A 26,129-nucleotide genomic window follows, 5' to 3' on the forward strand; every position below is an offset into this window, starting at 1 on the left:
TTTTAAAGTAAATCAGGGACTAGATTTTTAAATGCCTACTGAGCATAAGACACTCAGACCTTAATATCCAGAGTACTGCAGGCGGGGGTGTGCCCAGTGAAGACCTGCCCCAGGAAGCTTCCGGATCCTGCCCAGGAATATTTGCAGTGTGTGCTTATGGCCACTTAATCCTCAGATTCTCTTGCAGATCAGGTGTTTATATTAACACAGGCTCTCCAGTTAAGGAAAAAAAGGAAGGAAATTCCAGCAGTTTAACTATTCAGTTGAAAAGAATTGCTTACTTTGCTACTACAAACTATGCTTTCTTTGAAATTATTTTACTGAGAAGGTAGGTCTTTCTTATACTGGAGTTTGAAAAGTAAAAGAGAATGTGAAATGGATTATGTTAAACTTCTGAGAATTATATATAATTATAGGCTGATATTTCTGTGTTTGAGAAGGTTATTAAAGAATTGATATCTGTGATGGTAGGCTAATTGGTTAAAAAAATAATTCTGAGGAGATAGTAGTGACTAAAAACAAGTGAGGGTAGATGTATGTTCTTAGAAATTATATATCTGTATAGCCAACAAAAAATGAACTCTTATAACAACTAAGGGAGTTGTGTGTAGTTGTAGAAGCAATAATCTTGTAGGAATGGTTTGAGAAAAGAATGAATGAATGCTTTGTTTTCTCGGTTTAAGAGAGGTAGGCTGTGTATTCAATGGAATATCATTCAGCCATAAAAAAGAATGAAATCTTGCTATTCGTGACAACACGGATGGACCCTGAAGGCATCATGCTAAGTGAAATAAGTCAGACAGAGAAAGACAAGTACCATGTGATCTCGCTTATATGTGGAATCTAAAAAAAAAACCAACAAAACCAAAACAAAAAACCCCACGTACACAAAAAAACCCCCGAGCTCATAGGTACAAAGAACAGACAGATTGGTGGTTACCAGAGGCAGGGGTGGGATTGGGTGAAATGGAAGAAGGAAGTTAAAAAGTACAAACTTCCAGCTATAAAATAAATAAGTCCTGGGGGTGTAATGTACAGCTATAGTTAATAATTCTGTATTGTATATTTGAAAGTTGCTAAGAGAGTGGATTGAGTAGATCTTAAAAGTTTTCATCACAAGAAAATAAAATTTTGTAACAGTGTATGGTAATGGATGTTAACCAGACTTATTGTGGTGATCCTTGTGCAGTATATACAAATCTCGTGTCGTCATGTTGTATGCCTGAAACTAATATAATGCTATGTGTCAATTAAACCTCAATAAAGAAATGGAGAAGTAGGCTCTCGAGTTGAGAATCCAGTAGATGTAGGTCTTTTCATCCTGTCCTACACATTTTTTGTATAAATAAGAATGAGAAAGAGAGTTTGGAATGTGTCTCTGTGACTTGGGCTCCTGAGAACTAGAAGAATATTATATATAAAATGTAACTGCTAGTGTACACTCAGCAGGAAAACCTATATCAAATAACATTTCATTAGGCTTTTCTTGGTGCAGTGAAGTCTCACTTGTCAGCAGTGTGGATGAGGGGAGGGTGACAGTGTGCTCATGGAGACGCCAAGGCCTGCCCGACCGACCTCTGCCAACAGACACGCGTTAACAGTAACTGGCAAATACTATGAAATGCAGCTCTTAAAAAAATATAATTTCACATAAAGGATTTAATGATTAAGAATAATGACATTAAGATTAAATGTGTATATTCATGATTTTGGGGTCTGAATAAGTAAGGTTTGTCATTTCAAGTTCAATGATCATATTTGCTTGTTTTTTATATAGTAATAAATGCTGTAGGCTTCATTACACCATGCCTCATATGCTTCATTACGTCAAAAATACACAAAATTAATTGAGGGTTAAAAGCTTGTTTGATTTATTAAAGAAAAATTAATAAATCTGATTATTTACTTTAAAGCTGCAGAAGAAAGAAGATCAGCAGGTGGAGCCTAAAAAAAGTACCAGCCCTAAGAAGGCTGCAGAGCACACGGTTGATCTTTTGGGACTCGGTAAGTAATAAAAAACGCTAGTCACCATTAGAGTTACAAAACAATTGAAACCTTGATTTGAAATGAATACGATGGCTTTCTTGTCAATATGCCAAACGATACCTGTTAACTGAATTTGAAAATGGTATGATTTGTTTGCCAAGTTCCCACAAAAAAGTAAATCTTTATTAAAAGAGCTAGTGTCTGTCACACCGTCTTCACTGAAATACGAGTAATGAGTTCCTTGGGGAAAGAGGAGATATCAAAGTAATCTTCAAAGGCTTGGTAGACTGTGACATTGCCACACTTAAAATGAAAAAGAGATTCTTTTTTCTTCTCTCTCTCTCTCTTTTAGTTTTTCTTGGGGTGGTGGGGGTGGGTTCCCTTAACAAAATAATTCCAGGGTAGCCTTATTGTAAAATGTGCTGGTTTAAAATAAAATTTAATTTTGGTTAACTGAAGCAATACGCTTCATACTTAGATCTAGTGGCTAGATTCATTTCACATATCTGATGACAATAATGTCATATTTCTTCTCGTGGTTGACAGATATATGTTGTCTGGTAAATAGGCTTCGTTCAAGGAGTGCTCGCACTGTGCTTATCTACAAATATTGTCAGCTCGTCTTACAGTTTGCTCCTCTTCCTTCTAAAATAACTTGATAAATGGTTATTTCTAGTAACATCTAAGCCTTAGAGCAGTAATTAATTAAAAAAATTTCTTTTTTAGTTTGGAGAAAGATTAACAAAAGAGAAGAATAAAAGATAGTTGAAGGGTACAGTTGAACTTCATTACTGTTTTTCTAAAAATTGACGTAGTTCTTATTGAGTAAACTGTTTTCTGTTTTAAGAACATGGGTGAATGTTTTATTCATTTCTTAGGAAGCTAGTATGTCATGCAAATACACTCCCAGGAGGTAAAAATCTTCTGTGATGGTGAAAATAAGTAATACATTAGAAATATAAAAAAAAAACTGAAATTTTGAAAATAGGGCTTCAGTCCAGGGGCACTAAATATAATTATATTGAATTCTAGTCATCATAATTTCTGTATTTTATTTCCTTTGCTGTAAATGAGAAAAGAAAAAAGGCTTATTACCAAAGTAAGAAAATATCTTACTAAAACTGTGTGTATCTTTGTCCTGACTGCAGTGTTTCCTTTCCGTTCTAAGAGCCTGGTTGATTTTCTCGTAACTTAGAAGTATAAGATATACTAGACCTGCCTCTTATCCTACAGGCTCATGCGTTGATTCAGCAAATGTCTGTTAAGTGTCTGTTGTGTGTCCAGGCACCATTGTAGGCACTAGGGAGATAGCTGTGAAAAGAAACAGATAAAATACCTGACTCTGAGAGCTTTCATTCTATCTGGGGAGATGGTGATTAAACAGTTAAGTAAAATATCTCATGGATCACATATGGTCAGTGCTATAGAGAAAAGAAAACAAAAATGAGTGGTTGTAATTTTAAATAGGGTGGCCGGGGGCGGGGGCTCACTGAGATATCGGTGGAGCAGAGACTCAGAGAGTTGTGGCTGTCCGGACGTGTGGGCAAGAGCATTCTGAGTTGAGCACAAGTGCAGAGGCTCTGCAGTAGCAGCTTCCCTGCCGTGTGCAAGGACCACAAGGATGACGGTGAGCTGGAGCGGGGTGGTCTGAGGAAGAGCAGTGGTGGAGAAGAGGAGCAGGGGTGAGGAGGGAGGCAGGCAGATAGTGACAGACTTCGCCTTCTACGCTGAGTGACCTGGAAACACATGGGAAGGATTTGAGCAAAGAAGCACATGATCTGACTTGAGCTTTTAAATAATTGTTGTAGCTGCACTGTCAAGAATAGGTTGTAGCAGGGCAAGGCTGCAAGCAGGGAGACCAGAACAGAAGCTGTTACAATAATAGAATTGAGAGACGGCATTGGCTTAGAGTAGGTGGCGGCATCGAGGTGATAAGAAGCAGTCAAGTTCCGGGTCTATCTTAAAGATAGAGCCCAAGGATTTGCTGACCCGCTGAAATTAGAGGATGTTTACCTTTGAGAATGAGCCTGTAGAAGAAGCAAATCGGATGCTTCAGGGCAATGAAAATTGCTGTAGCAATGTCTTGAATAGCAAGGAGGGGACGGGGACTGTAGACAGATGGAGTGACCGGCCTTAGACACTCAGCTGTTGCTGCAGTCATGTTGCCTAGTAAACAACCCCCCGCGCTCAACAGCCATGTCAGTCAACATTTATTCTCTTACTCTCAGGTCTGTGGGTCAGCTGAGGCCTCTCTGCTAGAACTTCATTTGATGTTTCCTACCTTCCAGGTTGTTGCTGGGAACTGCTTACCAACGGTTTCACTGTTGCATATTATGTCTCCATTTTTCCAGCTCCTATAAGGGTTTACTTGTCTAATGCTGCCTGGTCTCAAAGTCAGTACCACAGATTTTAGGGTTTGCTGATAGAGCTGATAGCTCTTCTGGTATCAGTTTCCATGACAGTCAGTCAGCCATTGGTGCCCATGCTGCATAGCAAACAATTCCAGAATCTCAGTGGATTGCATCAGTTAACCTTTATTTTCCTCATGCATGGGTCTGTGGGTCTGCTGAGACCGTTCTCTTAGACAATGGGAGAGCTTCAGGAAACACTGTCTTTAGGGGAGAACTGAGGTTCATTAAGGACTGGAAGGGGAAGGGAACGTTTGAAGAAGAGGTTAAGGATATATAGGGGGTTTTGCTGGTGACTGACAGTTTTAGATCAGACATTGGAAGAGTTCCAGAGGTGTCGGGTGGGAGGTGAGGTCAGAAAGAGGAATATCTGGCCGATGCAGTTTTAGCAGCAGGAAACGGAGGTGTGTTACCCAGAGCACATGCTACTCTTCACTCCTGCTGCTTATCAATATCCTAAATAAAATTATTTTAAAAAATATTTTCAGACCTTTTTTTTCTAAAGCTCTGTTAAGCATGAGATTTGATGAGTTCATGAAAGTCCAGGGGACCACAGAGAATCAAAGGTCCCTTCCAGCTCAAAACAAACAGTGGTCTTAAATCAGGATTGAGTATTGGTGTCTGCCGTGGGCAGCAGACTATTTTTCTGCTTGTAAGCATATCTCTCTCCTTAATGGGACTTTGGTTTTCCCCTGTAAATTGAAACATGATGGGGAGTAGGGAGCAGGTACTTGGAAGTATGATTTGTGGTCATGCAAGTATGACAGCATATCCTCATATGAGTGAGACCAGAACAGGCATTGACTTAAAACATTTGCAGAAAATACAGAGCAAATCCCCACAGAGTTATTTCAGCCACAGAGGGCCACAAACCACGAGTTTACAGTTTGTATTTGGGATCACTATTGATAGGCTCATAATAGGGTCATGGGTACGATCTCATTTTAGTAATTTGATCTTCTCTTTACATGGGACTTTGGTGAGCCCATGCTCTCTCTTTAAACCTGGTGACTCAGGCTAAACATTTTCTTCAGCTCACTGTTCCTGATCCACTCCCCATCCCAGGGTCGAACATAAAATGCTCTCTGTATACTTGTTAGCAAGGGTCAGCAATTTTTTTCTGAAAAGGGCCCAATACTTTGGGCTTTGCAGGCTGTATGGTCTCTGTTGCAACTGCTCGCCTCTCCCGTTGTAATGTGCAGGTAGCCATAAACAGATACATAAATGAATGCATGTGGCTGTGTCCCAGTAAACTTTAAAAACAAGCAGTGGGCTGTAGTGTGCTGACCTCGGCTTTGTGTTCCTGGCGGTACCTGCAAGAACTGCTTCACATTTAGATGTTGATTTGCGTTTGAAGCCTGTGGAAATACTATTTAGTCAGTGTTTTACTCTCTGATACCAGAAGTGGGGTCAGATTCTTGGTTATTACCTGCCCTCTAGTCTTGGAAATAACCTAAGATCTTGGGCCCCCCCCTTAACTAAGGGCCAGACTGCACAATTCCTGAATGCCAAAGACTCGAATCAGACTCCAACACAGACCCATCTTGACTTGAATGTGTACCTCCTATGTTAGAAGAGAATGGAAATCAGCTTCTAGGGCATGTGGGGGCTGCTCTTCATGCGCCTACTTGTGTAGTTAGTCCAGGACTGGGAATTATGCTAGTGTCCATTCTTTGTTGATTTTTACTTAGTTTTTTTTTTTTTTTTTGTGAGGAGATCAGCCCTGTGCTAACATCCGCCAATCCTCCTCTTTTTTTGCTGAGGACGACGGCCCTGGGCTAACATCTGTGCCCATCTTCCTCCACTTTATATGGGACGCTGCCACAGCATGGCTTGCCAAGCAGTGCGTCGGTGCGCGCCCGGGATCCGAACCAGCGAACCCCGGGCCGCTGCAGCGGAGCACGCGCACTTAACCGCTTGCGCCACCGGGCCGGCCCCGATTTTTACTTAGTTTTACATGATAAAAGCTGACAGACTGCTTAGCAGTCTGGTTAGGATAATCCCCCCAGACTAATACTGGCGTTCAGCAGTGCTTTTTTTTTCCTGTGGAAGACCCTGTTTGAGAATAGAATCTTCAAGGGTGAGGGCATGCTCTAAGCTTAAGGCTTGAGAAGAATCACAAATTGCTGGTGTTAGACATGACCTTAAGGTTTCAGTTCCATCTTTCACCAAAGGTGGAAAGCCCTCCTGCGGGGTTTCTGTCTTGTGGCGGTCCCTGCACTGTGTGCACACTGCAGACACTGCAGAGCAGCCGGGCCCCTCGTCAGGAGGCTATGACCCGCAGTCCTGTCAGGCACAGAGGGTGTGTGTGATGGGGGTGGACCTCGCTGTGTCTCTCAGGGCTCTAGGAGCCATCTCACAAAGAATCAAGTATGATCTTGCTAATGAAAGTCTAGCTCAGGGGTGTATTCACTGCTTAAATAAAATGATCTGTTCTTACGTTTACTCACTTTAGGGACATTTCTGCCTAAATATTTTATAAGTTTTATTTTAAATACTGAATTATATAGAGAAGTAGATAGAGGTTCCCTCAGTTTTTTCTTAATTGAGAAGCTTAAAGGAACATGTAGATTTGGGCAAGTTTTAAAGTTTTCTCATTCATGCTTGTATTTCAGGAAATAAAAGCTTCAACTTATTACAATGGCCAAGTTAAAATGGGTTGACAATGCTAGTTAAACACAGTTATCAGTATATAACCTACTTAATTAGTAACGTACACTCCAGTTTAATGAGAGAGATGAATGCATTACTCTTTTTTTGATTCTCAGTGATTTCCTGGACAAAAACAAACTAAAGGATAGAACACCCACAGAAAGCACTCTGCTTATCTCTAGAGCAGAGAATTCCCACAGAGAAATTCCTCTTTTTCAGAGTCCATATGCCATAACATAAAACCAGTCTGGAAGTGAGGTGACTGAGAGAATCCTGGACTCAGCAGCAGTGGCCCTGGAAAACCCCCCAGGAAAAGTCCTGTGAGCTGTGCATGGACCAGGTCAGGAGGGTGCTTGTGCAGCTGTGTACACACCCCTCAACACTCCAGCACAAGTGGCCCAAGTAATTTTATAGTCTGTTACGTTTTTCAGATATGATTTAAAACCTAATGAAAACTTGTATTGCTTCTGCTCAGAGGAGTATGTTCAATGAACTTTCAAAAAGGACGTCTTAGGAATTGGTTTTGTTTTTGTGTAGTCACACCTGTGGAGGAAAAAAAATGCAGGTAGGTGAATATATTGCTGTAAGAGAACTGGCAGTAGGCAGACCCTTGCAGATGGTCCTGAGTCCATGCTAGGGAGAAGCGAAAGGGACGTGACTAGGCAGGTCAGAGGACTGGCGCCAGAGACAGGTGATGTCGCAGACTTGAGAGGCGAGCAGGAAGGGGCAGCTTCTTGGTAGTCTGAAATAGCACAGAACCTCTCAAGACTGTGCTGATGGACAGGACAGCAAAGAGAGAAGACAGTCATTCCCCCTTATCTGCGGGGGATACAGTCCAAGACCCCAGTAGATGGCTGAAACTGTGCATAGTACCAAACCCTGTCTGTACTATGGTTTTTCTTACACATACATACCTATGATAAAGTTTAATTTATAAATTAGGCAGGGTTAGAGATTAATAGCAATAACATAACAAAATAGAACAGTTATAACAATATACTGTAATAAAAGTTACCGTAGATCTTAGCAATCTCGGCATACAATTTTTTTCTTTCCTTATTAAGTGGAGAACGTTCACCTTTTCACCTAAAGGAAGCTCTTACCCCTCTCTCCGGCATATCTGAATTGCCAGCATTACTGCTTTTGTGCTTTGGGGCCGTTATTAAGTAAAATAAGAGTTATTTGAACACAAGCACTGCGATACCTCGACAGTTGAGCTGGTAACTGAGATGTGACTCACAGGTGAGTGGTGTGTACAGCGTGGATCCCCTGGACAAAGGATGAGTCACATCTGGGCGGGATGGAGCAGGACGGCGAGAGATTTCATCATGCTGCTCAGAAGGGCATGCAATTTAAAGCTTATGAATTGTGTATTTCTGGCATTCCTATCTAATATTTTCAGACCACAGTTGACTGCAGGTAACTGAAACCGTGTAAAGCAAAAACCATGTAAAGCGAAACTGTGGATTAGGGGGCCTACTATATTCAGGTGTTGAAAGGAGTGAAAATGACCTGTGAATGAGGCCGCTTCTGATTGCAAGTAACGGAAAGCTTGAAAGTGGCTTAAACGGAAGGACATCTAGTTACTGGTGAGTCTGGAGGCGTGAGGATTCAGGGCCGAGCAGGGTGGAACGGAGGTGAGGAGCCAGGCTCCTCTTTCTTCTTCCCATCCTGCCACCCTCATCCCAGCACTGGCTTCAGTCTTCAGGCTTGTGCCCTTGTGTCAACAGATGGGTGGTGCACTTCATCCTCCCAGAGCCACATCCAGAGGATGGTTTTTCTTCACAAGTTTCTTTTCTCAGGAAGGAAAACTTTTTTCCAGAGAATTCCCCCAGCAGAGTTCTCAGGGTCCCCTGGTCAGAACTGGATTATGTGTCCTCACTCTGGTTGCAGGAGGGGCGAGGAAACAGTATTCAACCTCTAGAGCGGGAGGTGGGCTTTGCCAGCAGGGAGCGCCCCATGGGGCTTCGGTGGCCGTAGTACCTGGCACAGGTGCGTGTCATCACACAACAGCCATGGAGGGTGGAGAGTGTTTTACACACACACACGCACCTTTTTCCTTTTTGTTTTTAACAGACAAGAAAACCGAAGCTAACAAAAGTTAATTCCAAGGCGCAGCCTCTGGACAGTAGAACTGGGACTGAAACCTAGGTCTGTCTGACTCCAAAGTCTAGTCTCAGCTCTTAAGATGAACCAAACCAAGGTGTTTGATTCAAGTATTCATTAAATCGGTATCTTGTTACCCTAACTAAGAAACAGATAGTGCTTACTATGTGCCAGGCACTGTTTTGTGTGTTTACAGATGTTTATTCATTGAATCTTTGCAACGGCCCTGAGGTTGGTGAACTACCATTATTTACATTTTACAGATGAAGAAACTGAGGCACAGAGAAGTTAAATAAGTTGCCCAAAGTCACAGAGCCAGTAGATTACAGAGCCAGGCCCATGTTCTTAATGATCACACTATGATGAGCTGTGATAGAAAATAAAACTCTAAGACATGGGACCCATTCGTCAAATTGATAGCTGGCAGCATTATGTTATAAGATGAGCACTGGATTTAGAGGCAGCACCTGTGTTTTGTCTGGGCTCTAGCATCTCCATCTGGGAAATGCAAATAACCCCTCTGTGGTTGATGATGAGAATAAACGAACAGATAAACGTGAAGCACCTAGCACAGTAACACTCGCAGTGCTGTGCCAGACTGTACCCTGAGCGTCAAGTCAGATGAGAGCAGTTAAGAGACAGCCTGGGCCTTTGGATGGGTGCGCAGGGGGCTCACGTTATGCTGAGTAACGCAGGACAGCACTCCTGCTGGAGACTGGGTTGCAGAGCCTCCGTAGTCTGGCCTGTGGAGGATTTGCAGCTGCCAAGAGAGCTGAGGAAATTGGGTGGCCTCAAGGAAATCTAGTCTGTCGCCATTTAAGTATTTAGAAAGAAGTTTTTTTTCTACAATTTGGTATTTCATATTTATATATTTCTTGTGTTTTGAGACTTCGTAAATCTGTGAGAGGTATGTTTTAAACAATCAGTTCTCTGAAGTTGCCTCTGACCGCTCCTCAGCAGCCTCAGACGGCAGCTCCAGGTGGCTGTCCCCTGAGGGCGGTGGTGCAGCTGCTCACTGCACCACATTCATACGGGCGCCCTGCTCCAGTCAGCCGGGTTGCAGCAGTGAACAGCAGGGAGGGCTCGGGAAGGGACGGACGGACAGCAAGAGGGTTAAGATCACCTTTTAAGGCCACTTCAGTCATTTTGGTAAATTAGCCTAAATACCACCTATTTGGCAGGAAGAAAAGTTAACTAAAAAATAAAAATAAATAGCTCCACTTAACTCTCAGGCACCTATTTTTTTTAAGCATTTGAAAACAGTTTGAAGCGTGGAAATTTTAATATGCTTCAAATGGACATTTGTGACTTGAATTTACAAAGTAACACACATGGGAGTTTATTTCATTTTATAAAGCAAGTCATGTGTTTTAATACAAAGGAATTTCAAATAATATTTTTATTGAGGAAAAGGCTTTAAATGGTTTCTTAGTAGAAAATATAAAGGGTTCTTTGAGTAATATGAAAATTTATAAAGCTTTAAGGAGTTTTGCTATTAAGGCGAGCATCGCTGCATCTCGTGGAAGCAGCCTTCTTTAATCAGTGCTGCTTCCACTGTAAACTCATTCCTTCTCTGGATGACACCTTAGTAGTTACCAATGAAGAATTAGACATGGCGGTTGTCACTGTAGCAAGGGTACACTTAAGGCTGCATGTTCACACTCAGTCAAAAAGGGTAATGAAAAACATAAGATCTGTTTACCTACCATATTCTTATCTGCCTTAAACTAGATTAGTGATACATCAAATCTCATGTTGCTCTTTGACCTTTTTTTTTATTATTTGTGCAAATAGATTATAACCAGCTAATGCCTCTGACATTCAGGTAAAGGATGAACTCAATTAACATTTATTAGCATCAGCAGAGTTCATGGGACTCTAGTAGATACCAGAATATGCAGCTCTCTGTCTGTAGAGGAGTGCAAGTGGGGGACGAGGTTGCAATCTGGAAACTAGAAGACAGAGGACTATTACTGAGGGAAGAGATGGGATTACGTAAGAGAGTTGGTTACGAGAATTCAGTTTGAAATCTGGAATAATGCTAAAATTCCCAATTTAAATTTTATTTTCCTCAATTCAAAGGTTAATTTTCTTGCTGCTGCTAGTTAGAGGAGGAACAAATGAGGTTTTTTGAACTGTGCAGACTTACTTCAACTAAAATCTAATGTGTTCTGGAGGTCATCTTTAGAGTGAATAACAGTGGGAAAAGATAAGCAGTTCCCCAGATAAGTGCAGCTCCTCGTGCCCTCCCTTTGTAACCTGTCCGTGTCTTACCGAGCAGGCAGCTTCAGGGTCCCTGTCGGGTGCTGTGGTAGCACACTTGGAGCCCATCTGTGGGAGAGGGGAGTGAGATGCCGCCCTGCCCGCGAGGTGTTTGTGGAGGAGACTGATGCGTGCGTGAGTGTCGTGTGTGCGGCTGTGCAGCAGTGGGGCACCAGGCTGTGGACAGAGCGAGTCTGGAGGACATGTTTCTGGTTTAGAGAGATGGTTCCAGCCTCCTCGTCGTCAGTGAACTGGAGCAAGGAAACCTGGGGTAGGTGTTCCCGAGGGGAAGCCCCTGTGATGCCCAGGCAGACAGCTGCGGGGAAGCTGTGGCTGCGGGAGCAGAGGAGCCAGCGAGCATATCGACAGAGAGGCTGGAGGCTCTTCCACAAGAGTGTGGCCTTAGACTCAAAGGGAGGAGATTTTCAAGGAGGAGGTATCAGCTAGAGCTAAATGTGCTGGTGGTGAAGTAGGGCAAGGACTAATGAGGGATTTGTCAGCAGATCCCTGGTACTTTTCCAAAGTAGAGTCATTATTTCACTTTTTCTCCCAACACCAGTAGGATCACTTAACTGTTGTTTTCCACCATTGCTCTGCTGTCACCAGAATTCCCCCATCATCTGTGTCAGGAAAGATTTCAACTCATCAGGCATTTATTGAGCATTTGCCTTGTGTTAAGCATTGAATCAGGGTGGTGGCTGCACTCTCTCTTCTGGGGAGAGGCCAGGAGGGAGTGGGCATGAGCTCTGGGCTGTACACCCTGGGTGCCAGGGTGGAATCAAGAGGCCTGTAGCGCACTGGGGCATGCCCATCCAATCGCAGTGCATTCAGGTGCCTGAAAAACTGAACGGGAAAATAGTAAGGCCCTTGAGCAGGCGGCCACTTGACAGCCCCTGGATTTGGGGAGGAAGAGCCAGTAGGCCTGACTGACCAGATGGGGGGAGGTGGCCTACAGTGGGAGTGGGGCCGGGTCTTGTGGGCTCAGGAGTCATTCGTTGCCTCAGAAGGGAGCTCGGGCCAAGTGCTGTGCCTGCGCTGGGTACTGAAGCCAGCCCCTGCCCTCAAGGCGCTTTTATGGGGAGGGAGGGCCATGTGAAGGATTTCAACTCAGGATGGGGAAGGGGCACCAGGAAAAGCTTCTCAAACTGGTTAGAACAGGTGAGCTTTCCAGGTGCATCACCAGACTTCTGTGGAAGTCCTGGCTCGTTGTGTAAACTATCCTGAGGCCATGCGAGGCATGAACCACCATACTTTGTATAGAGTGTCCATCAGAGTACCTGGCAATAGAGCTTAAATAAAAATATTAGTGTTACAAATGTGTTAATATGTACAACTATGACATACAACTATCTACAAAAAAAGAATTATATATATAGATAGAATTATATATTATATACATTATATATGGAATTAAATACACGTAGAATTATAATGTAATAGTATATATACAATTAGTTAAAATCAATAAATATTTCAGTTTGTATACTAAAAAAAGTTAATAAAATGCAAAGTGTTATATTCTTATTTCCTTTTAGTTTATAAATTATTGTTCAAAGGCACTTGGAATGGGCCAAGAAGAAGACACTAAATATTGTTTTAAATACTTTGTTTGCCTTGACTGATTTGGATTATTGGTGTCAGATGAGTTCTGGTATAGCCACAGTTAATAGAACCATATTGAGGATTTCTAAATGACAGAGACTGGCCTTCATGACTGTCCCATTTGAAATGCTGCCTTCTTTCTCAGCGTCCGTCAGGGTCATGATGTGAAGTGGGCCAGTAAATGCATGCTGGGCACGCCTTCTGTTCATGAGAGATGGAGCACTGATTTTAACAACTTTTTTTCTTTACCTCAAAACATTTTAACATTTTTTTATCAATTTCTGGTATGTGTGCAGTTTAAAATAGTCATTTACCAACTCAATGTTCAAATAAAATGCTAGCCTGAAATCTTAAGGTAACGTTGAAAGAAAATAGTTACCCACAAGCTGCTAACTGAAGGCTTGATGCCTTTGCCTTTAAGATTGAGATTCCGTCGTCATGTTACCGCATTGTCCTAATTTCTTCTGTTTGCTCATTGCCTTTTTGAGGGGTCCTTTGTGCTTCATTATCGTTCTTTATGATGTTGTCCCCAGCTAAATTTCTTCCATCTGCCTCAGGCTTTTCTTGTACTCTGGGTCTCCCATTATTTTTATTGTCTGCCAACTACTGTTTCTGCCTACTGATTCAAGGGGCTGCTGCCCCCATCACTATTCTGCGGCTGAGCAAGGAACACCACACGCACACCGAGGTGCCTGTCTGTGTGGACTCCGATGGGCTGTTTGCACCGACATCCTTTTCTCACAGAAGGCAGCATCTGCGGTTCCCACCACCCTGGAAGAGGAAGGAGGTTTCCATTTGTGTGTGTGTGTGTGTGCATGGGCACGCATGTTTGTGCACACAAAATGTAACCCATGTGGGTTTAAATATTTTTCTGAAATTATGGTGATTTATACTATTTAATTCATTTAATTTGAATAAGCCATATTCTTTCTAGATTTTTAAATTATTTACCTGAAAAACTGTGTTTTCAACATCTTGGTATTCTGTTGCTTTTGTGGCCTCTGAGCTTTTATTACATCAGCAAAGACTGTGCTATTAGTGGACCCTTGGTCAAAGGATGCATTGAACTCCCAGTGACTTGTGAATACTCTGTGGATACAGGGCTGATTATATCCACAGCCGCTTCCCTCAGCCCAGTTTGCTCATTGATGACCATGTCCACCTGGATCCCTCACTGTAAATTGAGAAGAATCTGGGCTGGTAGGAGGACAGTGGAGTGGGGAGATGAGGAAGTGTTTGTGGTACTGAATGGGTTTTGAACTGTTTATGTCACTGCTTCTCTCACTTAGTACAAATAACTATCAACTATTTAAAACTTGGTTTTAGTTTTCATAATTTTAAGTGATTTCTTTGTAATTTGGTGCAGTTGTAATTACATGACTTTTTTTGTGGTTAAAGAAAAGAGCACTCACTAGTTGAGGGGTCAGAAGAGTCTGTTCTAGTGCAGAGGGAAGTGACATTGAGCAAGTCTTTTAATCTTTCTGCTCCTTAGTTTTTGTAACTGGAGATAATGGAAGGAGATGGGCCTCCCATCTTTCATGGAGACAAAAACAATAACATGTAAACATTCTTTAAAAACATCCAGGCAACATGTGATGTTTATAATGATGGTAATGATAGCTAGTCTTTAATTGTCCTTTTTAAATACTGAAAATAAAAAACACAACAATCTTCAAAATGAATTGAAACAATCTTTTTTAAAGAACGTGTTTAGCAAGCCAAATACAGTAAGTCATATTAGCCAACATTGAAATCCATTGGGGAAACTCACTGGGAACTTGTATTTACTGATTTTGCAAGGCTGACAAGTTTTCATTTAAGTTAAGGATTTGTTTTTCAATAATTCTTTGAATGCTTAGCTTTTGTAGTAACAAGGAAAATTGATGGAGGTGAAATCCATCATATTAGGGCATCATATGGGGAGAAGACTGGGGTAGAGAGCAAAGAGGGTGGCAGGAATGTTATAGACTTGAGAGCAGAGCAGAGTCAACTGTGTCGATCACTAGGCTGGACAGAGAAGCCTTGGTCAGGCTGGGAGTAAGTTCCTTACCTGAGGTTTTTGGAGCTAAGAGAAAATCTTCCCCAGTCACTTGAAAATAGTGTCAGTCTGGCCACAAAGATGGCTCTCCCTAAGCAGACGCTTCCTCCATCTCATTCTAAAGGATCCCACAGCCCTTTGGACTCACAGTGTGAGTTGACTTTCATGACAGCTCCATTAACTGTGGTAGGGGATACAAAGAGAGCCCAACTTTGTTGCTTGTGTGGAGTGCCTTTCTGAGATTTCAAAAGGCCACGTAAAAAAAATTTTTTAATGGAATAAGAGAATGGAGTTGTTTACAGTGCAGTGGTAGAGACAGAAGTCATGTTACCTGCAGTGAAGAGAGTGATCTGTGCAGACTTGCTGTTGAGTGTGGATGTTCACTGTTCTGTTTTTGTAATAGCAAAAGTCTGGAAACTACCTCAATGCTCAAGTGAAGGATTGAATAAATACGCTATTATGGGTCCATGTGGTATCATAGAATGCAGTCTACCCCCAACCACAGATACACAATTTTATGTAAAGAAAACTATTTTTGTATTGTATTTGTGTATATACATTGTTGCAAGCATATTTTTAAGCATATGTTTATAAGCATAGAAAATGTATGGTAGGGATACTTCTATTGTGGTGAAATACACGACATCAAATTTGCCGTTTTAACCAGTTTTAAGTGTACAGTTTAGTGGCATTAAGTACATTCACATTATTGTGCAACCATCGCCACCATCCATGGTAGGAAACTTTTAGTTTATTCATTTTTTCATGATTTGAATCTCTTACAAGAATGTATTGCTTTTCTAGTAGAAACTGAGGACGATTACACCTAAGGCTTTGCTCCAGCTCTGGGACACTGGACACGTGTAACTCTTTGCCATCTGTGAGTGGCATGATGAGTAGTCCCTCTCTCAGTTTCGTTACAGAGATTCAACAGGCAGCTGTGTGTGTGTATTTGTATTTTTCAGGCTTGGCACATAGAAGCACCATGCTATGTGCAGCTGTTCTTTCATTAGTCACATATGTGCCCCTAGGGGTGTGAATGACAAAGTAAGACTCAAAACCAAGTCAAGTGCTGCCTGTTGTACAGATTAGACCCTGTACTACCAGGTACTGAACAGGGTTCAGATTTGAAAGTCTCAATAAGTTAATATTCTTAGTGGACTATAATGTACTATTTAGAATAGACTTTAAATTTCTGACATGGGCCGGCCCTGTGGCTTGGTGGTTAAGTGCGCGCGCTGCGATGCTGGCGGCCCGGGTTCGGATCCCGGGTGCGCATCGAGGCACCACTTCTCCGTTCATCCTGAGGCCGAGTCCCACATACAGCAACTAGAAGGATGTGCAGCTGCGACACACAACTATCCACTGGGGCTTTGGGGGGAAAAAATAAAATAAATAAAATCTTTAAAAAAAAAAAAAATTTCTGACAGATGTACAGTTTATAAAAGTAATGAAAACAGATCATTTGCATGTAGTGGATGAACCTCTTAAGTTGTCGCACAGTGTGTCCTGGGCTCACTGGTGTTCTATACACTAGACTGTGTCCTGTGGGAAAAATCTGTTGATAGTATTTTCTCAATTTACCGAAAAAAAATTAAGTTGTTAAAAGTATTTTCTCAGGTTTAAGATTTTTTTTTTCATAAATTTGTCCTAATTGTTAGTGTCTGCTATTACTTGGGAAAGCAAAAAATTTTAACTGAAAAACTGGAAATACTTATACTCAACTTATCAGCTTTTTCTTTTTCTGCTTTTGTTCCTCTTGGTTGTAGTTTGCTTTGAGGACGTGTGCTTCTGTTTGTGAGTTTAAATTGCATATATATGATCAGTCATATTTTCTGCAAATAAATTGCTTCCTTGTCTGTAGGAGAGAATGAAACACATCTGTTGGTGAGGTTGTTTCCCAACCCCAGCTCTGCAGCTCATGGGTTAAGACACTGGCTGGAAAGGGATAATTCGGCACGTGTGTGGTGATGGGTTGTAATTAGTATTTGGGTGGTGAACATGATGTAATCTATGCAGAATTAGAAGTATAATGATGTACACCTGAAATTTATACCATGTTATAAACCAATGTCACTGCAATTAAAAAAAAAAAAAAGACACCACTGGCTCACATCGTGTTGCTGTTCAAGTTTCCTTACTGAGCTATCGTGGATACCACAATAAAAAGATGTTCCTGTCGTTGTAGTTTTTTTTTTTTTTTTTTTTTTTTTGGTGAGGAAGGTTAGCCCTGAGCTAACATCTGTTGCCAATCCTCCTCTTTTTGCTGAGGAAGATTGGCCCTGGGCTAACATCCCTGCCCATCTTCCTCTATTTTATATGGGACGCCACTACAGCATGGCTTGATAAGTGATGCGTTGGTCCGCGCCCGGGATCCAAACCTGTGAACCCTGGGCTGCCTGAGCAGAGCACGAGCACTTAACCATTACGCCACCGTGCCGGCCCCTGTCATTGTGTTTTTAATCTAAAATACCTTGTCCTTTTAAAATATTTTATTTCTGGTTAATAAGTACGTGATGTATTACACATCGTGTAAATGGAATGTGGAATGCACTGGAAAACATAAGATAGCTCTTTAAAGAGATCTAACTTCAAAATGTTGCCATTTGAAAGGGTTAGAAATGAAAACAGTTACTTCCATGTATGAGTCATATTTGAATTCTTTTATGTCACAGTTGTGTCTTAGCTTAAAATTCTGTATACTGCACATTGGTAATAATCTACGCATTGTTTTATTGCTTCACCTTTGAATTGTCAATAGTGCTTGACGAGATAAATAACAGGTGCAACACATGCACACAGGTCGTACTCATAATACATCTCTGACAGTCACTGAAAATATTTGCAGTTATCTCTTGCAGACCAACCTTTTGTGGGTTTCACACACCCTTTTATAAATTAAGTAGTAAAAAATATTTTATTGTGACCATTCATTCATTGAAACTAATGATAATTTGTGATTCACTGAAGCTTAAACAGGGAAATAAAAGATACTAATTTCTATAGTGGTATTTCAAAAAAGAGAAGAAACCTTTGAGTTTCTGTGGTTGTGGTAGAAATACCCAGCATGTGGTAGACCTTCCGTTCAATTTGTCAGATATTTGAGCACCTACTCTGTGCAGGACATCCCACTCAACGTTGAAGAGGTTCTAAAGGATGACGGCTGTGCCTGTGAGGAGTGTGTGTAGATCAGAGAGAGATCAGATGAGACAGTAAATGATTAGAACAGAAGCTTGGTTAGGATATAAGTCCCAAGAGATTGGATTTGAGACTCTGAGCTGTTGTCTGGTTGTGGCCACAGAAAACCGAGCTGTGAGAGATGTTTCAGTCCCCAGAAGACCGGGCGCGCAAACTCCGCCACACTCCACTCCAACTCCACCCCTTCCACTTAGTCAGTTCTGCACTGAGGTAAAAAGGAATGGTAGGGTGAGGAGGAAGCTGATAGAGCATGTTGGCACTCTACCAGAGTCCCCTCCCATACTGCCATCACTGAAGGTGGCTGTGGTTTATTGCAGAGTTTCATGGATACTTCCTATAATCAGTTTACCTAGTTCTATGTTTGTTTTTTCTCTCTATCCAGTTTTTTTCCTTATTTTAACTTTGAAATTTAACATTTCAGACATTTTAAGTCATCAACATTTATTTCCAAGATAGGTAGACTTGATATGAAACGATATCCAAAACATTCATGCACACACACACACATTCATGGGGAGGTGTTACCTGTAAGAACGTGGTAGCCATTCCCAGCTTCGCCAGTTATCTTGGAAGTAGTGTCTGTCTCATAAGGTTATGGGGATTAAATGAGCAAATATATATGAAGTACCCAGAACAGTGCCTGGCACATAAGGAAGCATCAGATGCAGAGTAACGTGAAGAGTATGATACCATTCCTTAACAAGGGGTTTGGATATGTACCTCGAGACGGCGGGTAAAGAATATTTCTGGGAGAATAAACAAAACTGAAAATGGTTTTTTGGGGAAAGAGGATAGAACCTGGGGTAGAAAGGGAATGTATATTTTGTTGTCAACCTTTTGAACTGTTCTTTTTTTAAACAATATAGTAATTTTTAAAATAATCCCATGTTTCAAGTAATTTAAGAGATTCTACTTAGAGACAAGAATCTATGTTCTTTTCAGATGGCCCTGCTGAGGCACCAGTTACCAACGGGAATATGACCACGGTGCCAGCCCTGAATGATGATCTGGACATCTTTGGACCAATGATTTCTAATCCCTTACCTGCATCTGTCATGCCCCCAGCTCAGGTATGTGGTAAGAATATGGTTTTACATGATCACTGCTTATTTCCTTTTTGGGAAAGTTTCAGAATTTCAAATTTGCAAGAATTGTTTCTGAGCAGTCACTGTTTTGAAAGCCTCTGTTCTTTTGACCAGGGGTTGGCAAACCAAGCCTGCAGCTTGTTTTTGTAAATAAAGTTTTATTGGAACACAGCCACGCCCACTCGTTCACATGTTGTGTGTGGCTGCTTTAACAATACAAAAGCAAGCTCAATAGTTGAACAGACACTGTATGACCCAGAGAGCCTCAATATTCACTGTCTAAAGTTTGCTGACTTGCTTGAGGAAAACAACAGTGTTGAGAATGAACAAGTGGGAAAACTCAGACTGTTTCAGCCTTGCCTGCTATCAACAAGGCCACTCACTTCAGAGGTTTTTAAACTGTGGTTCTATCAGTATTGACCAAGCAGCCAGTCGTTCTTATGCTCTGCTGTGTCGTCCCCAAGATAGTGTTTACTTATGGCTGCAGGAAAACCAAGAATAAGAAATTCTAGCAAATTCAGTCCTCATATTCTTTTTTATGAAGATAAACTGTTTAAAGTTGATCTTCATAAAAGCCTTTAAGCATTAAAACCTTCCTTACTTTTTTTATTTTAATGATTCTTTAAAAGCTATTTAGAACATAAAGGATTTTTTTTAAGTATCAATGGTCAAGAAATTTTGAATTGCCTTCTTAACATTACATGGAATGTTTTTTTGCCTGTTTTTAAATTGTAAATAGTTTAATACTTTAAATAATGTTTTAGCTTTATTGAGGTATAATTGACAAAACTATAATATATTTAAAGTGTATAAAATAATAATTTGATATATGTGTACATTGTGAAGGGATTCCTACCATCAAGTTAATTAACACATCCATCACCTCACATTATTTACCTTTCTTAGGTGGGGTGAGAACACTTAAGTTCTGTTCTCTTAGCAGATTTCACTTGTACAATACGGCATTGTCCACCATAGTCACCATGTTATACATGAGATCCTCAGACCTTGTTCATCTTCTCACTGGAAGTTTGTACTCTTTTACCAACACCCCCCCGCCCCCCATTCTGCTCTCTGTTTCTGAGTATGACTTTTTTTTAGATGCCACATATAAGTGATATCATACAGTATTTGTCTTTCTTTAAGATGACATATATGAACTTTCAGGAATACAGGTTACTCTTAAGCATATAACTTTAAGATTCTATTTTAAATTTATACTTTATAAATAGACAGCCAGTTTGTTTCAGTACAGCATAATTTTTGAGGTAAAATATGTTCCTTTCTCTAGAAAAACTGAGCCAAATGGGAATTGTTTGGATGGAAAGTTTTGCTAAGAATGAACCTATGTCTTATTAAGAAGACTGATTACATATATTTTATTACATATATTTATTGTTTTTATGATAGTCATTGTATAATTACCACTAGAATTGAGCAAATGGATTTCTTAGGAATTATTAGTTTAAATGGATCTTGATCAAAATTGTCTGCAGCATTAATGTTTATTTTCAGGAAAGAGGGCTTTGCCCCTTTTCCTCCCCCTCCCCCAGCACATAAATAGAGGAACTAAGTGTTTCCATTATTGTTTCAGTTAACATTAATTACCTTGTGAATTTGTGCAGGCATGGGTGTATGCATGTGATAATAAAAAATTGTCTAATGCTAGTATTGTCTCTTTAGAAGGAAGTGTTTAGGGTATTTGACAATCTGAGCATGAAAAGTAGTTTCTTTTGGTCTGGTATTCCAGTGAGGCTGTTTTACCTGCTAAACTTCTTTAGCAGGGGAGAGAATCGCTTTGCAGCTGCTTGGAGAATTAGACCCCACGTCTGAGGCGTCAGTGTACTCATGTGTTCTGTTCAGTATCAGGGCAGCAAGTGGAACAGTGCAGACCTCACTGAACTCTTAGGTGGCACCATGACAAGGAGTGTGGGGTCCTGCCTTTATGGGGGGTGAGAGTAGCCTTCATGCTTTGGCATTCTGCATCAGTAACTGATGGACTAACACGGCCATTTTTTTTAATCACATGATTCTTTCTTTGGAATATTGCTTTTGGACCAAAATTGTGCCAGTTGTATTGAGCCCTATAATATTTGATAAACAGAATTATCTGTCATCCAATCTACATGTAAAGATTAAAATCCAGGCATGTTTTCAAAGTAATGTTTTTGAAAATAGGAGGAAGGGGAAGTCAGGTTAAAGTACACTTTTATACATATACTGGTACTTGGTAATTTACTAGTTTTGGTGAGTTTTTATTATGTGAACTTGATTGAGCACCAGTAGGAATTACTCTGAATCCTATATTCGTTGACTTCTGATTTTATTTTCTGAAAATAGTACAAATTCTAGTAAAAGATTTTCCCACTCATGTGAATATGAGATAATTGATTTTACGTTCTGCTTTACCCGTCTGGCTGTGTAGTCTTCCCTGAGTGAGTTAGAAATACTCTGCTGACCAGAGTGCACATGTGTATGGAGGGTTGAGGGGAATCGTTGCAGAGCCCCCAAAGGTGACATGTAGAAGCATCCTTTTCTGTTCTATCTGTAATATACACACACCAACAGTATCTAGACCTGCACAAGTGCTCTGGCCTCTCCTTGGTTCAGCCCTAGGATCCCAGACAGCCAGAGGGCCTTTGGGTAGGGGTCCTGCAGTGTCACTTGACGGGCAAAATTGTTCTTTTATCCTGGAGTTCTAGTGCTAGCAAATGGAGTGCCAAAAATAAATAAGTAAATGGACGTTTGAGTGCTTACTAGTCATGCTGTTTGGTGGGGCTGTTTTAGACTGTGTCCATGTTGAAGTAGATATTCCGTATTATCTGCCTTCATCAGAAGAAACATCCGTGTTTGGAGCCTGTGAGTATCAGTCAGGCTGCTCTAGGAGGAGTCTAGAGTAAAGCTTTCCCAACCACTTTGTGTTTTCTTGTAGTTATCTCTTAGATTGAACAGACACTAAATGTGACGAAAAGATCTCTTAGTGATCTAAAAAAAAAAAACCAACAAAACAAGCTCAGATACAGAGAACCAATTGGTGTTTGCCAGAGGTGGGGTGTGGGAGGGGGAGAAATAGGTGAAGGGGGTCAAAAGGGTAAAACAGAACAAAAACATCTATTAAATGAATGAATATATGTTGGCTAAACTGCAATCTGAATCATCTCATAAAAAACAAGAAATCAGAATTGACTTTACTCGTTCAACTTGCATTCAATAAATAGTATTTTTAACCTAGCATTTTCATCATAATGTATACATATAGCTTATGAATGAATAAACATAAATTTAAGCATATTGGAAAAAGAGAAAAAGATCGCTTAGTGAGGTGGTTGCTCTATCTGACATTAACAGTAAACACTGTGTGCTTGACCCTGCCATTCTGCACAGCACATCTCGTGGTTACCAAGCAGTTCTGTAAGGTAGGTATCTTCTTATCCCCATTTTACAGGAGAGAGGTGATTGAGGGTGAGGAAGGGCAGGTGACAGGAAGTGAGGGGGCCAGAGCCTTGGTCCTGGCGGGCTGGCTGTGGAACCCACGCTTTCAGCCTTAGATCTGCATCTTCACTGGTAGTTCAGATATGCTGTATTCAAGCACATTGTTATATTTGCTGTTCCAACGCGTCTAATTTCTTATACATTTCAGATCTTTTGCACAATTAAGTGGCTTTTTCTTTCCATCTCAAAATTCTTGCTTAATTTGTCGTAATAGATTCAAAATATTGTTCTGCTTAGTTTGTGAATACAATACTTGGATGGCAATTTATTGCAAGGTTTTTTAGCCAAGACTTTAAATATTTGAATATTCTAATGTGGTTAAAACTGATCTAGATTAGGTTTATAAAAATATCATGATGCAGCTTTTGAAAAACAAAACCCTTATTTACCCCCCAAAAAGACAAAATCAGCCATTGCAGGACCCTGTTGCAGTCTGCTCTAGTTGTAGAAATGTTCTTTATTCCAAGGGACACCAGTTCCTTGAAGCAGTAGTTGCTGAGGGAGAGCCCGAGAGTCTCCCAGGAATGGAGGTCCTCAGACAGCAGCCACATACCATTGTGGTCAGGATGTGATGGGCAAAACCTCTGCTTTAGTCTAGCAGGTAAATGCAATTGATTATGAAAGAGCTTTGATCTACTTCTACATGAACAGATTCAAAATAGGAAACATTGTACCTTTATCCTAGATTTTTTTTTTTATGTGTGGGCTTGTGGAATGATCCTCTTTAATGTCACCATTTTACCTTCTACAATCGTTTTATTTCTGTCTAGTTTCATAACTTCATTTGGATTTTAAGTAATGGATGAGCTTTGTTTTAGTATACAGAATTCAACAGCTTATTTTGGTGTTTGTCTTAGGGGACGTCCTCCGTACCAGCCACTGCCACTCTGTCTACAGTAACATCTGGGGATCTGGATCTGTTCACTGAGCAAACTACAAAGTCAGAAGAGGTGGCGAAGAAACAGCTCTCCAAAGACTCCATCTTATCTCTGTATGGTACAGGCACCATTCAGCAGCAGAGTACTCCTGGTAATTCAGTTTGAAATCTACTTTCAGTGAATTGTAGTGACATTACTAAAAGTATATCCTTTGTGGTTAAAATATTATCAATTATGTTTCTTACCTATCTGTCTATGTAATGGGTGCTTTTGTTGTTGCAATTTACACAACTACAAAACTGAAATGAATGAGGCATTAAAATTAAAAAGCATGTACAGGATTCACAAAACTTTATTCATTAGAATTCACAAGCTGTTCACATATCACTTGACATTGTTTCACAAGCTTATAGGACATGGATTATCTTTAAAGAATTATTTAAATTTGATTTGCATGAAGTTGATAACTGTGTACAGTATGGTATTTTCTCTGCAAGTGAACAATAAGCAGTCTGAATTATCACATGGATTCCAAAAAAGCTTTGGGATTTTTAAAATAATTATAATGAAATACCAGCATGGTAAGATTTATTGTTTACACAGTTTTAATGTCAGACGATTTCGTCTAAAATGATGAGCTACATTTCACATATGAGCTGAAATTGTGTGACATCCCAGCTGCTTCCATTAGATCCAGACACAGTCAGCTCTCACTGTGTATCTGGTAGTGGGGGACCAGTGGAGCAGGTCAGCAGAGACAGCACCTAATCTCATGGTCTTCACAGTGGGTATTTTCCGTAGCTATTGCATAGGACTTATTTATCCTAATTAAACTTGCTCAGGTTAATAACTGATGTGTCTGCATTCTGAGAGTAACCAGCTCTGAAGGAGTAGGTGTGAGTTGGTCTGAGCAGTAGGAGCAGCTAGACTGGAATTAAAATTTTTTCTGTGGGTAGTTCAGAAATATGGTATCCTTTTTCTGTGATTATAGAGGTGAGTGCACCTGGATACAATAGCTGTTTTCCTCATCCATTTTCTTTTCATGGTGCTTATGATGCAGGTGTCTATTTGGGACCCACGAATATACCATTTACCTCACAAGCACCGACTGCATTTCAAGGTTTTCCGTCGATGGGCGTACCTGTGCCTGGAGCGCCTGGCCTTATAGGAAATGTGATGGGACAGAATGCAAGCATGATGGTGGGCATGCCCATGCCCAATGGGTTTATGGGAAATGCACAAACTGGTGTGATGCCACTTCCTCAAAACATTGTTGGCGCCCAAGGAGGAATGGTGGGACAGATGGGCGCACCCCAGAGTAAGTTTGGCCTGCCACAAGCTCAACAGCCTCAGTGGAACCTCTCGCAGGTAGGGGTCATTTACTCTCCAACTTCTCCAAATCAAAGAAACTAGATTTATTTTGTAAATGGTTTTATTTGTATTTAAATCTAACAATCTGTCAGAAAGAATTGAGTGGGGATAATGTTGTATAAGGTCACACTGTCTATAGATATTTTGAAGTTATATCAAATAGACAAAGGAGCTGTCCTTGTCCCTGTACCAAGAATGTTCAGACTCTAACATGAGTGACAGTAGAAGTCATCTTGGGCATCCTGAGAGACTCCCTGTCTGCCCCCTTGAAATTAGCACCAGGCCTAATTCAGCTCCCTGGCGGGCATTTTTATAGTGCACTTAGACCAACCTATCTTGACTAATAACTTTTGAGTTTTTTATAACTTTCAAAAATTAGAAAGAAAATCCAGCCTCATGTATTTCAAGTACTATTTTATGAGGGATTTAGGCTGTTCTCCAAGTCCTATGGCTACTGCCCATGGATTTATAAAAAATCTTTTTCTTCAAAAATCTTTGGGGACCGGACCGGGGGCGTAGTGGTTAAGTTCGCGCACTCCGCTTCAGTGGCCCGGGGTTCGCAGGTTCAGGTTCTGGGCACGGACCTGTGCACTGCTCATCAAGCTATGCTGTGCCGGCATCCCACATATAAAGTAGAGGAAGATGGGCACGGATGGTAGCTGAGGGCCAATTCTTCTCACACACACAAAAAAATCGTTGTAAAGTTGTATTTCCTTTTTACTTATCCCCATAATTATATTTATGTTTAAAAAGATTACCACTAGTTCAAGAATTCGCATAAGATATGAACAATCCCTTATTTGTGTCAGACACCTCTTCATATATAAAATCTTGTTTCTACTTAAGTTAGTTTAGAGCCAGGAGATGACGTTGTAGTATTACCTCTTTCAAATCCACTTCTGTCTGAGGTGCTCCGTCTGACTCCTCTGGCTCCAGAAACAAAGGCCTCAGACAGGTCCATGCTCCTGCTGCCCCTCCCCTGCACTTGCTGTTTGATGTGCCTCCAGCATTCTGGTGATCTGGGTTTCTGTTGTGGTCGGCTGTTTTACCT

At 40.9% G+C, this 26,129-nt stretch overlaps 1 protein-coding gene across 4 annotated transcripts in view; it reads left to right on the forward strand.

The window, feature by feature from the left end:
* SMAP1 (small ArfGAP 1) overlaps positions 1–26,129 on the forward strand; it is a 152,644-nt gene that overhangs the window by 124,518 nt on the left and 1,997 nt on the right. For all 4 annotated transcript variants that reach the window (XM_087438791.1, XM_087438792.1, XM_087438793.1 and 1 more), the window contains 4 exons: positions 1,914–2,004; positions 19,195–19,322; positions 23,687–23,858; positions 24,768–25,075. In XM_087438791.1, the coding sequence (XP_087294917.1) occupies positions 1,914–2,004; positions 19,195–19,322; positions 23,687–23,858; positions 24,768–25,075 (699 nt within the window). The remainder of the gene's footprint in view (positions 1–1,913; positions 2,005–19,194; positions 19,323–23,686; positions 23,859–24,767; positions 25,076–26,129) is intronic.

The sequence above is a fragment of the Ceratotherium simum genome, chromosome 13 (genome assembly GCF_057802395.1).
Source record: "Ceratotherium simum simum isolate JZ-2026a chromosome 13, ASM5780239v1, whole genome shotgun sequence".
Classification (NCBI taxonomy): domain Eukaryota; kingdom Metazoa; phylum Chordata; class Mammalia; order Perissodactyla; family Rhinocerotidae; genus Ceratotherium; species Ceratotherium simum.